This window comes from Corvus cornix, chromosome 13 (genome assembly GCF_000738735.6).
Source record: "Corvus cornix cornix isolate S_Up_H32 chromosome 13, ASM73873v5, whole genome shotgun sequence".
In the NCBI taxonomy this organism is placed as follows: domain Eukaryota; kingdom Metazoa; phylum Chordata; class Aves; order Passeriformes; family Corvidae; genus Corvus; species Corvus cornix.
The window spans coordinates 1,430,564-1,446,516 of record NC_046343.1 but is presented as its reverse complement, the minus strand read 5'-3'; the positions used below and the strand labels follow the sequence as shown (position 1 = coordinate 1,446,516).

The 15,953-nt window shown below is 51.7% G+C and overlaps 2 protein-coding genes across 4 annotated transcripts; one reads left to right on the top strand and one right to left on the bottom strand.

The window, feature by feature from the left end:
- The first annotated feature begins 307 nt into the window (after nt 1-307).
- Nucleotides 308-7,404, top strand: RNF14 (ring finger protein 14). Of its 3 annotated transcripts, none has more exons than XM_010399600.3 (9): nt 308-378; nt 681-825; nt 1,330-1,511; nt 2,006-2,157; nt 2,447-2,974; nt 3,684-3,912; nt 4,511-4,683; nt 5,192-5,322; nt 5,915-7,192. In XM_010399600.3, exons 3-9 carry the CDS (start codon nt 1,358-1,360, stop codon nt 5,976-5,978), a joined length of 1,431 nt encoding a protein of 476 aa, XP_010397902.1. In that variant the 5' UTR covers nt 308-378; nt 681-825; nt 1,330-1,357; the 3' UTR covers nt 5,979-7,192. The 3 variants fall into 3 exon arrangements, with proteins under 3 accessions (XP_010397902.1, XP_010397903.1, XP_010397904.1); XM_010399601.3 differs by lacking the exon at nt 308-378 and having other exon boundaries at nt 433-825; nt 5,915-5,997; nt 6,706-7,404; XM_010399602.3 differs by lacking the exons at nt 308-378; nt 681-825 and having other exon boundaries at nt 1,429-1,511; nt 2,010-2,157.
- A 300-nt stretch (nt 7,405-7,704) lies between these two features.
- GNPDA1 (glucosamine-6-phosphate deaminase 1) lies at nt 7,705-12,515 on the bottom strand. Its single transcript, XM_039559618.1, has 6 exons — nt 12,215-12,515; nt 12,037-12,138; nt 10,737-10,919; nt 9,972-10,156; nt 9,215-9,389; nt 7,705-8,943 (listed from the first exon to the last, which is right to left on the bottom strand). The coding sequence occupies exons 1-6, from the start codon at nt 12,336-12,338 to the stop codon at nt 8,846-8,848; spliced, it is 867 nt and encodes a 288-aa protein (XP_039415552.1). The 5' UTR covers nt 12,339-12,515; the 3' UTR covers nt 7,705-8,845.
- Between the last annotated feature and the right edge of the window lie 3,438 nt (nt 12,516-15,953).

Here is a 15,953-nt window from a genome sequence, read left to right as displayed (position 1 = left end):
CAAGCTCCCCTGTAGTGAATCACAACCATGGAATGCCCTGAGTTAGAAGCGCATCCCACAGGGATCCGTGCGTCCAACTCCTGCCCGTGCACAGACACCCCAGCACTCCCTCCGTGCCCCTTCCCTGGGGTGCTCGTTCAGTGCCCGAGCACCGCTGCTGGAGGCGGGCCCTGAGCAGCCCGGGCTGGCCCGGCCCGGCCCGGCCCTCCCGGCCGCCGGGGGAGCTGCGGGGCCGGGCCGGCGCCTCCTCCGCCCGCCAGCGCTTCCCGTCCCTTCCCTTCCCGTCCCTCCCCGTCCCTCCCCGCCGCCGCTCTGCGAGGGGCAGCGCCGGCCCCCCTCGCTGTTCCCGGCCCGCTCGGCCCGGCCGCGGCTGCCCCGGTGAGGAGCGGGTGAGGAGCGGGTGAGGCCGGGCCGGGCTCTCTGCCCGGGGCCGCCGGGCCGGGGCACAGCGGGGGCAGCGGCCGGAGCCGCCATAACAACGGCGGGGCTGGGCCTGCAGCCCGGGGGTCGTTCCGGACCCATCGCCGCGGGGACCCCGGCCCAGCCCGGCCCCGCAGCTCGGTCCCTGCTCCGGCGGCTGGAAACGAGCCCCAAGCCGTGAGCGAGCAGTCGGGCACGGAGCGCTGAGGGGACTTTAACCGCGAGCCTGTGGCGGTGGTGGTGGTGTTGTTTGTCCGCAGCAGCCCCGGGCCGGTGCCAGCGCCGCGGCTGTTTCCCCTCGGCAGCGCCGTGTCCGTGCCTTGAGGGAGGAGAAGACTGCGGCCCTGCAGGGATGGTCAGAGAGCGGCTCCTCGGCTCTGCCTCTGCGCTGCTCTGACTCGAAAGGTAACTCATCAGACTGGATTTATTTCCCTAAATGTAGAGCTGAGATGCTCCACGAGCGCATCTACAAGATGCCTGTGCAGGATTTGAACCTTTTTCTGATATTTTCAATTACAAATGGGACTGTTTCCCTGTTTGCATTAGAACACTGGACAAGAGCTACTGTTACTAATTCATTTCTCACGTATTTTGGGGGGCTGTTTTCTTTCAAACATCAATGAAATGTCCCTGTGTGACTTGTGTCATCTCCATATTTCATTATTTCCTCCCTTACAGCTGTCTTTACCTACTAACACATAGTTTGCTTTCTTTATTCTGTTGGTTTCTTTTTCTTTTTTTTAATTTTATAAAGCTACCAATATTTTTTTCAACATGTAAAAGACCTTAATTATATTTCTCATTGTTTTAGATTGATTACTTGGGTTTTTCTAAAGCTTACTATGCTATAAAATCGGTGCCTCAAATTGATAATTTGAATTGGATGCATTAACTTGGTTGATGTTGCAGAGTGGTGGTAACTCCACAGAAAAGTTAAATGTCTTCAGAGGACAAGGAGGCTCAGGAGGATGAGCTGCTGGCTCTGGCCAGCATCTACGATGAGGATGAGTTCAAGAGAGCAGAGTCTGCCCAAGGAGGAGAAACAAGAATTTGTTTGGAGTTGCCTCAAGACTTCAAAATTTTTGTGAGGGGTGAGTTGAGGTGCTTTGTGTTGTCCCAAGAGAGGCTTTACCAAGCTCAGGTGTGACCTGAGGGAACAGTGACTGGACAAAGCTGTGGCTCACCTTGTGCTGTGCTTGTTGGGGATTGTGTTTGAGCAGTTTAATCCTCATACACAGAACTTCCTTAGTAAACTTCAAAATCACAGATGAGTAACAGCACTTCTTCAGAACAATTAAGTTCATTTATTGGGTTTTTATTCCCCTGAGGATATGTGTTTCCAGGCTTCTGGTTTGTGCAGGATGTGACATTTCACAGTGCTGCTGTTTAACTGCTTTAATCACAGAGCTCCAACCCCGTGACATTTTACTGCGCTGAGAGTTTTGTTATTTAGGGTTGAACGAATAATTTTAACCCCAGAAATGTATCAAGTTAACAGACATTGGGTGCTGTCAGAAACAGCAGCTGTTTGTTAGTTTTCATTTTCCTGTTATTTCTCCAACTGCCTCGGTGGGCCCTGGCTCAGGCAGTTCCACAGAGAGCCTCCAGAGCAGCAGGTTCGAGTATTCCGTCTGCTTCCTGCCTCCCCTCGTGCTGAATTTCGAGCTCCCACCTGACTACCCATCGACCTCCCCACCTGTCTTCACCCTCAGTGGGAAATGGCTCTCCCAGGCCCAGGTTTGCAGAAGATTTTTAACGTTTTGACAGCTGAGTAAATTAATAATTAACAGTTAAGCAAATTAAAAAAAACCAATGAGGTTGCTCCTTGGTTGGTTCTTCGTTTGCCTCTTGGTCACTATTCTGAGGAAGGAAAACTTGCATCTGTGAGAACTACTTTATGTGCATTTTATGGATAAAAACTGCTGAATTTGAAATCAAAGTTTGCACTAAGGATTGTGGGAGGGGAGGAGCCCAGTTAGGAGTTACCCAAACTTACCAAAATCAGGAATTCTTTCTTCTTTCCCAGCTCAGTGCTCTTTGCAAACACTTGGACAATGTGTGGGAAGAGAACCGAGGCTGTGTGGTCCTGTTTGCCTGGATGCAGTTTCTGAAGGAAGAAACACTGAATTACCTGAATATTTCATCGCCATATGAGCTGAAAATGTGCCCTCAGGGGAAGGGGCAGAGCCGGACACCAGTGGGGCCCCTCGAGGCTGGGAAGGACTGTGGGGGTGCCACAGGCTCTGCCACAGCTGAGGAGGAAATCATGGATGCCAGGGCTGTGCAGGATGTGGAGTCCTTGTCCAGTCTGATCAGGGAGATCTTGGACTTCGACCAGGCCCAGAGGAGAAAGTGCTTTAACAGTAAGATGTACTCGTGCAGTATCTGCTTCTGTGAGAAGCTGGGCAGTGAGTGCATGCACTTCACCGAGTGCAGCCACGTGTACTGCAAAGCCTGCCTGAAGGACTACTTTGAAATCCAGATCAGGGATGGCCAGGTGCACTGCCTCAACTGCCCCGAGCCCAAGTGTTCTTCTGTCGCCACTCCAGGCCAGGTAATTCCCGTGCACAGGGGCTGTGGAGCTCCTTAACCTACCCCGATTCCAGAGCCAGGCTGTGGCTCTGCAGGGTGGGCACTGGCAGTCACAGAGTCATTTAGGTTGGAAAAGATCTCCAAGATCACCAAGTCCAGCCTTTGACCCAGTCCCACCATGCCAGTAAACCATGTAGTGAAGTGCCACATCCTTGGACACCTCCAGGGATGGGCACTCCAAACCTCCCCGGGCAGCCCCTGCCAAGGCCTGAGCACCCTATCCATGAGGAAATTCCTCCTGGTGTCCAACTTGAGCCTCCCCTGGCCCTGCTTGAGGCCATTTCCTCCTGTCGTGTCCCTGTTTCCTGGGAGCAGATCCTGACCCCCTGTGAGCTGTTGGAGAATCTGGAGTGGATTCATCCCAGCTGTGGGTACCTTTTCACTGACTTGCTGGTTTTTGCTGCAGCAGGCTCAGAATTACAGATGCAAGGAATCAGAGAATCCCAGACTGCTTTGGGCTGGAAGGGACCTTAAAAGCTCATCTATTCCACCCTCTGCCATGGGCAGGGACACCTCCCACTGTCCCAGGCTGCTCCAAGCCCCAGTGTCCAGCCTGGTCTGGGACACTGCCAGGGATCCAGGGGCAGCCACAGCTTCTGTGGGCACCCTGTGCCAGGGCTTCACTGCCTCTGGGTAAAGGATTTCTTCCCTGCACGTGGCTGTGTTTGCAGGTGAAGGAGCTGGTTGGGGAGGAGCTGTTTGCCCGCTATGACCGCCTGCTGCTGCAGTCCAGCCTGGACCTGATGGCTGACGTGGTTTATTGCCCCCGGCCCGGCTGCCAGACCCCCGTGATGCAGGAGCCCGGCTGCACCATGGGCATCTGCTCCTGCTGCAACTACGCCTTCTGCACCCTCTGCAAGATGACTTATCACGGGGTGTCCCCCTGCAAGGTCACTGCAGGTGAGTCCCCTCCCCCTGGGCTCCACGGTCACACCCCGGCACAGCTCAGTCTTGGGTGGCAAAGCCCAGAGTTGAGCAAGGGAGCTCCTCACCCTGAGCTTTCTGAAAGGAACATTCATTTGGAGGAGGGCCGTTTCTGGCAACTAAATATTCCTTTGGTGACACTCCTCAGCTCAGGAGCTGCCTAAACTGCTGATTGTCAAATGCTGAGAGGCTGTAGCAGGGGGAGAATTACTTTATATTCTCACTCTGTATTGTCAGTTGATACTGGAATCAGGTGGAGGCTTCTCTCTATCTGGCCTCAAAATCTTGTGACAGAATTTCATTAAATACACAGTCAGAAAAAATACTCCCATTTTTAGTTTATTTTACATTGATCCAATTCCATCAACAGATCTTTTTTATAACAAAGCAGTGTAAAACTGCTGAATTTTGGGGAAGAGTGGTTTTAATATTATCATCTTAATGTATTTTAATAGTTTTCTTGCTTTTTAATTAATGTTAGTTTTCTTTGAGAGTCTTTTTGCTGCAATTAGCTGGACTTCTATATCTAATATCTTACCAAAGTTGTCTGGTTTGGTTGGATTTTGCCCCCCAGAGAAACTAATGGATTTGAGAAATGAGTATTTAGAAGCAGATGAGACAACTAAAAGATTTTTGGAACAACGCTATGGCAAGAGAGTGATTCAGAAAGCCCTGGAGGAGATGGAGAGTAAGGAATGGCTGGAAAAGAACTCCAAGTCTTGTCCTTGCTGTGGGACCCACATCGAGGTGAGTGTGGAGGGAAAGGCTGGGGAACCATGGAACAGAAAATAACCCCCATGGAGGCAGTTCTGGGTGGGTTGGAGCCTCCAGGTTCACCAGGGAGGGGAAGTCTCTAGGAAATACTAAAAGAACTTTCCATTTCTGTCTGTGGGACATGGAAAAGGAGGTGATGTTTGTGGATCCCAGGGACTGGAGTATAAACAGTGACTGGTGATCAGGCTCCCACACTAAACAGATCCAGGCTGACTGTGGATCTCTAGAAATCCTTTTGTTTTCCCGGTGTTTCAGGCTACTGCTGGTTCCCATTAGAGCCAGGAAATAAATCCAGCTTCAGAAAAGTCCTAATTTCCAGTACTTTTGGTATTCTAACCAATTTCCAGTGCTGGGATCAGTGTGATGGAGCTGGGAGGGATGTGTTCACTGACTGCTGTGGTTCTGAGGGCTGTTGGCAGAGAGGGGCTGAAGCCTGCCACAGTAGGGTTCTGTTCTCACCATTTCTTGGTTTTTCCCCCAGAAACTGGACGGCTGTAACAAGATGACCTGCACAGGGTGCATGCAGTACTTCTGCTGGCTCTGCATGGGCTCCCTGTCCCGGGCCAACCCCTACAGGCACTTCAACGACCCCTCCTCTCCCTGCTTCAACAGGTCGGTGCTTCAGGGACCTCCTCCACTGCTGGGACACCTATTTCCTACTTTTCCTTACAGTCTCTCCCAGATTTTTACCTGAAATTTGTAGCTACAGTTTAAAACAGTTTCTCCTCTCAAACATTTGCACTAAAGAGTAAAAATTGGGTGTGATTCAGGATATGGTTTTCCTTTTTAAGAACTTTGGTTTTAAAATTCTGGAGGAGTCTTCTGAGCCTATTCCTGATTTTTTTGGTCAGGTCATGACCCCACCTTTCCTGTGCTGCCACAGCCTGCAGGGAAATGTTTCCCTGCCAATACTCAGGTACAGCTCGAGGGTTTGGGGAAGAGCTGCTTTAAGGAGCTGCAGATTTGCCTCACATTCCCTTGGGGAAGAGCCAAGGGACAGAGGTGCTGCTGTGAGACAGGTGCACAGGAGGGTGGCAATGGCAGCCTGTCAGCCTTGTGTATTCCACAGGGCACGGATTGGTTCGTGATCCTGGAAAAACCAGGGGAACTTACTGCTTTTGTGCTGTTGTTGCATTTAGAGTGATACTTTTTTAACATACTGGACTTTTTTATGCCCTGGTGTCACTGATTTTCTGTCCTGCAGATTGTTTCAAGCCATGCACATCGATGATGGGGAGTTCTGGGAAGTGGAAGATGATGATCAGTAGCCTCCTCCAGCAGCAAAAGGTGAACAAGCCAGAGACAGATGCTTTTTGTGTCCTTTGTTTGCTTTTCACTTCCATTGTGTGATACAAGAGTGGTAACTGCCCTGCACTGCAGGACACTCACACCTCAGAGCCTGTTGCCAAAACCAAAGGAGACTTTTCCCTATCCTGGGATCAGGAGCATCATGGAATACCCAAACAAACATGTTCATTAGTTAAGAAGTCAAAAATTGGAAAACCATTGGAAAAATATACACTTTTTTAAAAGCCAACAGACAAAACTGAAGCCTCAAGTCCTGGAAGTATTTGGGGGTTTCCTTTAGGGAGACTGACCCTTGCAGACCCTTGGATCCCCTTGGATCATGAATCTTGTGGGTTTGGGGTGGTTTGGTGGAGCTGTAGTGCTCCCTCTGGAGCTGCTCGGATGGGGGGAGTTTTCTGATGCAATACAGAAAATTTCTTTTGTGTTCAGCAACAAAGTTTGTTGCTTTTCTGAATTTCCTGATGTGCATCTCTGCAAAGCAGCTCCTGGCTCTGTCACTGGTACTTTGTAATGACATTAAAGCTGATTATCCCCAACCCTTCTTGCTGGCTGCTGTGCCTGAGCCTTTGCATCCCTGAGGGCTTGGGCAGAAAATGACCAACAGCCATATCCAGGGATTTCTGTGAGGTTGGTGACTCCCAGTGTTGCTGTTGGATTCCCTCACGTTGCCTGTCCTTGTTTTGGCAGGGATGAGTGCCAAGGCAGTGAGCTGAATATGTGACCAGTGAGAGGGTAGAAAGTATCAAGAAGAGATGAACTTGAATTCTTCAAGATACTGACAATTACCTTGTGTTCTCAGATGATGAAGTAATTTATTTTTTACTAACTCTTCATATACAAAATTTGAGTATTGATACTTTTGCTTCTGGACTAGATCCTTTATTTCCACTGGTTTTGCACTTCAAGTTATTCCAGAAACCAAATTGTTTCCCCTAAAATCTCAGCAAGTGGTTTTGTGAATATGAAGGTGATTACTGGAAGGAACCACTAATTTTTTACAAGTTCTTCCATTTGCAGAACAGTCTAAAAGTTTATTTGGAAACTAAAGCTGCATGTGCTGTGTTCAAAAGCAGAAGGGCCTGGATGGAAAGCTCTGGAGCTGAGACTCCTCAGGAACTCAGGGTGATCACAGCTCACTCAGTTCTGACTGACAGTTAATAAATTTATCCTGGGATACATGGCCAAAATGAGTGGTGCTTCAGCTCCTTCTGCAGAGGAGGAGTCTGCCCTGTTGGAACTGGCAGAGATTAAAAAGATGAAAGGAAGAGCAAATCTCACCTCAGTTTAAGCTCTAGGTCAGTGTGTAGGAAAAATGTACATTGTGTATGGTTTGAGTTGTACTTCCTGCACCTTTCACATGCACTAAATTCACTTTAAGATGGTAAACACAGCTGTGTCCCTGTTTGTCTTCCTTCTGGCACAGATTTGGCAGCACAGGCATGTCCAGGTGCTCCTGGGAATGGGACAGCCCAGAGCTCCCACCTGGAGCTGGCACGGGATGTGTTCTGCTCCTGGGATTTCTGTGGATGCAAAGTGCCCTCCCACCCTGAGGGCCCTGCTTTTCCCTCAGAGAAAAACCTGCCAGCAAACACTGGGCAAAGAAGGGGGGAGCAGCAGGAGCTCTTCCCACCAAACTGCCTCCAGGACAGCTTTGGTACCATGGGCACAGTGAGACTGAGCACCAGATAGAGTCAATGTCACCGTTTAAAAAAAGTAAAGACATTTAGTGTAGAAAGTTACATTACAGATCAACCGTTTACAAAATTTCTGTATGAAGAAAAGAAATGTTGCCCAGTTTTCTTGCCACTCATATCCTCATTGGATAGAAATCCCAGGAATCCCATTTCAGAATTGGTGGGGTCTTGGCTGTTGTCCACCTGTGTGGGGTGTCTGTAATTGAACAGAAGCTGAAGCCAGTAGGAACAGAGTGTTTCCTTTGGGGCTGGTTTGACATTTCCTCAGAGAAATGGAAAATTTTTCAGTGGGGAGAGCACCAGGCAGAGCAAGTCATGCCTGGGCCTGAACATGAACAAGGGCTTTGTGTGTGACAGCAGTGACATCCTCAGGTGCCTGAGCTGCACCGTGGACCCCGTGTGGGGGATGCTGCTGGAGCCTCTGCTGCTGAGGGGTCTCAAGTCCAACATGTGGCTCAAAGGAGGGCTCAGCCAGGGCTTTATCCAGTCGGGTCTTGGCAGCCTCCTAAGGACAGAGCCTGCACAGCCCTGGGGATCCTGTCCCACTGCTTGGCTGTTCCCACAGTGGGGTTTTATCCTCTCCAGTGTGAGCATCATGTCTCCACTCAGGCCCCACTGTCCCTTCTCATCTATCCCTGGTTCCATCTTCTCGCTGACCTTTTGTGCTGTGGGTGCTGCTCTGAGCTTTCCCTTCTCCAGCTGGACAATCCTATTTTCCAGGATTCTAGTGTGTTTCATGGAGAAGGAGTAACACGAGGTACTTGTCCTAATTGCAAGGAATACACCCCCCAGTGATCACCCACTTGTTTCTACAACATTGTGCTTCCATTTATCCTCACATTTCAGTTCTGCAGCCTTCAGTCCATGCTTACAGTCAGCTCACAGATCAAAAAACTCCATTCTTCATTTCCTTCAGAGAATGAGTTGGTGGCAGAAGTTTGTGGAACACAGAACACTGGATCCCATCCTCCTTTGGTTAATTAAGGCAGGTGTTTGGCATCTGTCTCTTTAATGGAGAGAAGGAACCATATGATCATTCTGCTAATTTAAGAACAAATATGAGATCAGTTTCTGCAGCAAATCCCTTTTCTCCCAGCTGTTTGCAGCAGCTGGTTCAGCACTGCCTCAGCACATTAATCACTGTATGGCTTCTTGGACTGGCTCCTCTCTGCTCCCATCTCCTTCATGCTGTACAAGGGTTCCACGAGCTTGTTGTGAACCAGCATTAAACCTGATGGAGAGAGTCAAAAGACAATTTAAGTAAACATAATGAAGGAAAATGCTCATTCATTGGATGCTAATGGAATTAGACATTACTGGTGTCCTTGTGTCTTTGCCCCCACACCAAGCATTAAGCATTTACCTTCACACTTGTACCACTGTGGTGTATTTAAGGAACAAACTCCTTTGGGAGTTGATTATACAGCAACATCTCTGCAAAGCACGGCTCGTGGCTCCTAAAAATCTAACAAAGCAGCTGCCTGGCCTGGTCAAACATTCACCTTTGAAGTATTTCACTGTTTTGACTTTGAGCTCCAGCGTGGCATCCTCGTCGCACACGAACACGGTGTTGGGGTGCTGCTGGAAGGCCGACACCGTCCACATGTGGTTGACACCGTCCTCGATGGCTTTGTACAGAGCAAAGGCTTTGTGGGCTCCTGTGATCAGGATCATCACCTGCACCCCCAGACACAGAGAGGGGCAGTCAGGGCCAGGCACAGGGGCTCAGGGAGAGCCCAACCACACCCTGCCAAGCTGAGAATGGGGACACCCCAGTCACCCTCCCCACAGCCACTTCTGTGTGCTGCTGCTCTGGCTGTTTCGGCTCTCAATGAAATCACAGCCTGGTGGGTCGCTGGAATGATCCTTTGGGCACCTCTACACTGAGATTTAACAAGTGTAGACCAAGGAATAGACTCCAGTAAAAGTGGTCCCACACAGTTCTCATGACCGGCTGGTGTGACATCAATTCAACCTGATTCCTGCAGTTACTCTCCAGGTGAGATTCCTAACCAAAGACACCCTCCCAAACCTTCCTGGCTCCCTGTGGGGAACACCTGCTGCAGGGTTACACAAACACAAGTGCCAGCAGAGATGGAACAAGAGCCTTTCCATGGTGTTGCAGGATGCAAGAGGACAGGAGGTTCAGGCATTCTGTGGCAGGGATACCCTACACTAGAAGACATGTGGCTGCTCCATAACAGGATAACCTTTGGCTGCTCCAGAGGGACTGGAGGAAGCCACTGCTTTTTTCCTCACCTCTTTGGCATCCATGACAGTGCCTACTCCGACTGTCAAAGCCATGGTGGGCACTTTGGAGAGGTCACCATCAAAGAACCTGGCATTGGCCAGTATGGTGTCCATGGCCAAGGTCTTCACTCGTGTCCTGGACACCAAACTGGATCCCGGCTCGTTGAAGGCGATGTGACCGTCGGGGCCAATACCTGGGAAGGGACAGCGTGAGCAGAGGGTCAGCTGAGGGAGCAGAGCCAGCAGCTCTCCCAGGAGAAGGACAGGCAGTGCTCCTGGGAACACAGAGCTGAGAAAAACCCCTGCAATTCCTCTGCTCCTGCTCAGGTTTGTGTCTGGTAGGAACGACAGCAAGAGCCCCCTCAGAAGGCATCAGACAATTCCCTGATTGTGCTGGGACAACAATAAAGCAAAGTAGGTGGCAGAACCTTATGGCAAACTGATGGGAAGAGCTTGTGTGGGAAAAGCTACTCCCAGCAGTTTCCTATTGGCACTGACAATTGATAACACTTCATATTTGTACAGTCCCAGCCCTTCCCAGTTCTCCTGCTAACATTTCCTGAACAATTCGCTGACTGCACTGAAAGACCTAAAGCTGGGAGTGGTACGTTGGGAGACAAGGCTGCCAGGACACAGTGCCCAGGACCATGGACTGTGGGGTGGCTTTCACTGCAAATCCACTGAAAATGAACAATCCTGACAATAAATGAGAGCTGGGGAGGACAGGCACAGCTTTGGGACAGGGTTTAGAGGCTGCTGCTCTCGGGTTCTCACCTCCAACAAAGAGCTCGATGCCTCCTGCTGCTTTGATTTTCTCCTCAAATGCATCACACTCTGCCTGGAGATCAGGGGCATTTCCATCCAAGATGTGGACATTTTCTGGTGAGATGTCAATGTGCTTGAAGAAGTTATTCCACATGAAGGAATGGTAACTTTCTGGGTGATCCCTCGGGAGACCTGGTAACAGAACACGCAGACTGAGGCCAACTGGAACAGTTATCACCTGTAACATAAAGCACTTCCATACCCTTGCAGTGGCTTTGGTGACAGAGCACTGCTCTCTGTGTCCTTTGTCATGCCCTCAGCTTTCAGAGTTGTTTTTATTTCCCTAAATACCAGAATTAAAATCAGCTCCTGTAAGATATGTGCCCATATTCTATACGACAGATGTTCAAAAAGCAGGTGTGTGCTGTCTCATCTGTCAGCACCTTTTCAGCCTTCCTCCCAGTATATATTAACGTGAATGATTAAAAAAAACTGTGTAGAAGCCTGGGAAATAATAATTATTATACAATTATTGCATATTTTCCCCCATTGAATGCTATAAAACCACACTGGATTGCTTACTCCCTAATGCTGCTTGACTGGGATTATTCACAGAAAAAACCCCTCTTGACCAGGGTAAAATAGCAAATTAGCAAAATTAGCAAATATTTAGCCTGTAGGTTTTTCACCTTTGGATCTTTTTTTCTTCTGAGGAGAGTGTTTCACCATGGCTTCAGAAAGGAAACAGTCCCCTGCTATCTCAGCAGGAGATACCAGAGGGCACTCAGGGAACACACTGGACCTTGTAAGGGACCTTTATAATCCCAGAGCAAAGGTGGACGTTAATGCTGCACACTGAGCCTGCAGTGATAAGCTGCTCCTTACCTGGTCACTACCTGAGTGCAGCTAAAATACAGCAGTGTCTGTAACAGTGTGTGCAATACTGGGCAACACCCAGTAGCCAGTTTTGTCCATACGTTTTCAAACCTATGCAAGAATTTCAAATTTTTTCCATAGGTTTTCAAATTGTCCCCATCATTCCCTTTGCTAATTCCCTGGAGGTGTTTAAGGAAAGACTGGACATGGCGCTCAGTGCTACGGTTTAGCTGACACGGTGGTGTGGGGTCACAGGTTGGACTCGATGATCTCAGAGGTCTTTTCCGTCCTAACTGATGCTGTGACTCTGTGCAATGTTGTCCATCTTACCTGGACAGGTGGATTTCGGGCACCACCAGGCTCTGCCGGGGTCAGGGCCCAGCAGCTCCCGGGCAGGGACAAAGGCGACAGGCCAGGTGGCTGCGGCACTCACCCACGTACTCGTCCATGTTGAAGGTCTTCACGTACTTGAAGGAGAGGTCCCCATTCCGGTAATACTCCACCAGTTTGCTGTAGCAGCCCAGGGGGGTGCTGCCTGCGGGGAGCGGCCGCCTCAGCCGGGGCAGGGCCCGCGCTCGGCCCCGGCCCCGCGCCCGCCCCCCGGCACCCACCTGTGGGCAGCCCCAGCGTGAAGAAGCGCCCGGGGCCGGGCCCGAACTGCACGATGCGGTTGCGGATATACTTGGCCGCCCACTCGCTGGCCTGAGAGTAATTCTCCAGGATGATGAGCTTCATGGTGGGGCCGCCCGGCACCGCTGCTGCCTCCCGGGATCGCCTTCGCCGGGGATCGCCGCTTCCTCCCGGATCGCCTCTGCCCGGGATCGCCGCCTCCTCCGGGGACCGCGTCTGTCCGAAATCTGCGCTTCCTCCCGGCTCGCCCTGCCCGGGATCACTTCCGCGGGCCGGGAAGCGCCGCCCGGGCCGCCCCCGCGGGTGGGCGGAGAGCGCCGGGCCCGGCCCCGCGGGGGAGCGCGGCGGGGCCCCGGCAGGGCCGGAGGGCGAGCCAGGGTGCCCGGAAGGGCTGAATGGCCCGGAGCGATGCGCTGCGGCTGCCGAGCGGCCGCTCGGGTCAATCAGTCGCCACACTGCCAGCGCGCCTGTTGTCCCGGCAAAGCTGGGGAAAGCAGAGTTTCCTCCAAATACATTAAAAAGGCCATAAATATCTCGGTTCTGCTGGAGTGCCACCGTCACAGCAGGGATCCACCCGACTCCGTCCTTCAGGTTTTCAGCCCTAAAGCGAAGCTCCCAGTCTTGTCCCACCAGAACGAGCTGCTCTCACACTTGAACTGTTCTGTAGGGACCCACTTTGGGGCATGTTGGGGTCGTTTCGGGGGATGAAGAGACCATGATCTCTGTCTGTCCTTGCTGCTCCTGGCACAGTGGTATCCCCAAAACACCTTCCTGCTGTTGCTCCAGCTGCCTTAAAGCTCTCATGGAAACGTGCCCGACCTCTCCTTGCACAGGCTTGGTTCACTGTTGGGATGCAAAGCTCTTACTTCCAAGTTAGACCGATTTTCAATTTCATCAGAAGGAAGAATGAGCTACAAATTGCTTTGCTGGGATCCAGCCCATGCAGTTCCGTCTCATTTTAATAATTTAAATGACCTGGCTGGAACCAGTGCTCCCGGTATTGTTTTATCCCGGAGAGCCCTTGGTTTAGGACGGGAATGACGGGTGTGGCGGGCTGTAGCCGGACGGCTGTGGGCAGACACGGGAAGAGTTTTAGGCCACAGAGACTAAATAAATTCCATGGCCATGTGTCTCCACGAGCAGTGTCGGCCCACGGGCAGGTCTCTGGGTGGCTGGTGTTGAGTGAGGAGCTGACAGCAGCGGCATTCCCGGCTTTCCCGCAGGCCAGGGCAGCCTGGGTTCTGGCTCTGTGGGACACAGCTCTTGTTCCACCGGGGCCATCTCGGTGTGACAGACCCATGGGTTCCACGGGCACGGGCAGCAATCACGGCATCGGAGGGCTCAGAGGCGCAGGACCGAGGTGCTGGGCTAGCCGGGAGCTGTGCCCCGCTGGGATGGAGGGGATGGAGACCTGGCTGAGGTCTGGACCCTTCCCATCCTGGTGCTGCTTCAGTCCTTTCTCCAGGTGCTGCCGGCACAAAGGGCACCTGGTGAGCGCACACCTGACCTGCACACACCCCTGGGAGCTCCCGCATCACCCCTATTGTGGCACAACTGCAGCTTCTGGTGTGCAAAGCCAGAACTGCTGCAGCCTCGGCAGGGAGAGAGCACCGGCGCTGGTGCTCTGCAAAGAGCCCTCATCGGATCGCTCGGCGTTGCCGTGGAAACGCGGCCAGCGCTCGGAGATTTCGGGAAAACAAATACTGGAGGCACAGCCCGCATAGGAATTGATTGCAAGAGACACCATGGACTTCCCTCGGCGGTGAGCTCTAGGGCAACAACCGGGGTGATGAAGGGTTGTGGGCTTTGCCCTCAGAGCGGCCTGTGGACAGTGTCAGCTCATCCCCTGCCTCCCACCTCACCTGCCCTGGGTCTCCGGGGAGGTGTGGAGAGCTGCTGCCGCCTTTGACATCGGCCTGGCAGCCCCCCAGCTGCTCACACAGTCCCGCTGTGGGGATGGGTTCGGTGAAATACAAGTGTTGGAGGGCTCTGACTGCACAAGGTCTGCCTCTGGCTTTCGTCTCCCCTGCGACTGGCTTGGGCAGCTGCAGGGCACGAAGATGCAGGAGGAGCCGGCAGCTCCCTGTAAAAGCAAAACATGATTTGGTGAGAGCAAAAACTGCAGCAGAGCCAGGCAGGTGCCCCCGCGCTGCCCACACCCAGCACATCCCGTGGATCCACATGCTCCATCCACCCTTCTGAGCTGCTCCGGGTCTGGGTTATACGTGTGACTCGCATGCAGGGTATTTTTAGGTATGATAATTTCTGCCCGTTATTGTTCCTGCATTTACAGCGAGCTGTTCCCATGCTGAAGAACTTCCTGGTGTCTGAACAGGCTGATTTTCCTTCCTTGCAAAAGCAGCAGATGGAAGGAAACAAACACTTCTCTGCAGGAGAACTTGAAGTTTAATGGGGGAGCTCTAACAAGCACAGCGTTTTCTTTTGCCCCATGTTGAAGGGATCAGAGTCAGCAGTGCTCAAAGACCAGGGCTTTTGCTATTGGGAACTGCTTGGGAGCACTGGAATTCTTTTCCTGAAAAAGTAACAATTAAAAAACTATCTCCATGAAGTACCGCCTCTCCAAATCCTGTAATTAAAGAGTCTTTTTAATATCTACCATCAGTCACCTCTTCCTGCTCCAGCGTGTTCCATTTACCTTCTGACCCCAATTTATAAGAAAAGGAGAAATAATAGATCTGGAGGGGAGCTGCTCTTTCCTGCAAGCCCCACTCACATCTTAGCTCTCCTGGCAGCACCCAAATCGCAGTTAGGATTTTTTTGGGGTCACGACAAGCCAATGTGTAGAGTAGTGCATGAACAGGGAGCTCTGGAGAGTGCCAGTCCCTTCCCGTTTTTCAGGCGAGGTTCCCATGGCAAAGCTGTCAGGACTTCACTCCTCACCAGGTTCAAAACTGCCAGCCTAAGCAGTAAGTGATTTAATCTGGATAGCAAGGGTAAATTAACCATTGGTTAATTGTGATTTCTCCAGTAGGCTGAAGAAATAACAGAGCAACAAAGGACATTGGTGAAATCAGTGAGTTGGGGCCCCCAAAGTCAGACTGGACCGAGCTGGCTGCGCTATGTGGAGGCAATTTGCAGCTCAGCTCTGCCCTGCCCTGCACCATCCAGCACAACTCACTGCATCACTCCTTATCTGCCCCTCAGTTCTGCTGCTGGGTTTCAGGAGAAGAGAAGTCCTGCTGGGAAAATCTCCCAACTCAATGCTACTGTTGTTTTCATTCCTCCTCCTCACAACACTCGTGGCTTATTGGGGCGTAATTTTCCACACCAGTGAACGAGGCGCGGCTTCCACCCCGCTCTGCGCGGGCTGTGGGACGTGTGGCTGTGCTCGCTGGGGCTCTCCTTGTTCCAGCAGACCCGACGTGACCGAGTGGCTTTTGTTGTTGCAACAAACACAGAAATTGCAGCTGCCTGTGTGTCCAGAGCTACGTACGGAGGCCACAGCTGCAGAACCTGCTGCTTCTGAGGCAGTGGGGCAGTTGCCTTGGGCAGGGGCTGTCACAGAGTCACAGGATGGTTTGGGTTGGAAGAGGCCTTAAGATCATCCAGTCCTACCCCCTGCCATGAGCAGGGACACCTTCCACCATCCCAGGTGGCTCCAAGCACTGCCAACCTGGCCTTGGACACTTCCATGGATGGGCCAGCCACAGTTTGGCTTTTTTGGGCAGAAAGCTCAAAGATGGTTCAAATACAAGATGG

Excerpts from the sequence above, each read along its gene's own strand:
- RNF14 (XM_010399601.3), top strand. The coding sequence starts at position 1,358 with ATGTCTTCAGAGGACAAGGAGGCTCAGGAGGATGAGCTGCTGGCTCTG. Across the intron at positions 1,512-2,005 it reads CTTCAAAATTTTTGTGAGGG|GCAGTTCCACAGAGAGCCTC; the intron begins GTGAGTTGAGGT and ends GCCCTGGCTCAG. Across the intron at positions 5,323-5,914 it reads TCCTCTCCCTGCTTCAACAG|ATTGTTTCAAGCCATGCACA; the intron begins GTCGGTGCTTCA and ends TCTGTCCTGCAG.
- GNPDA1 (XM_039559618.1), bottom strand. The coding sequence starts at position 12,338 with ATGAAGCTCATCATCCTGGAGAATTACTCTCAGGCCAGCGAGTGGGCG. Across the intron at positions 12,139-12,214 it reads CACGCTGGGGCTGCCCACAG|GCAGCACCCCCCTGGGCTGC; the intron begins GTGGGTGCCGGG and ends CGCTCCCCGCAG. Across the intron at positions 10,920-12,036 it reads CAACATGGACGAGTACGTGG|GTCTCCCGAGGGATCACCCA; the intron begins GTGAGTGCCGCA and ends TTCTGTTACCAG.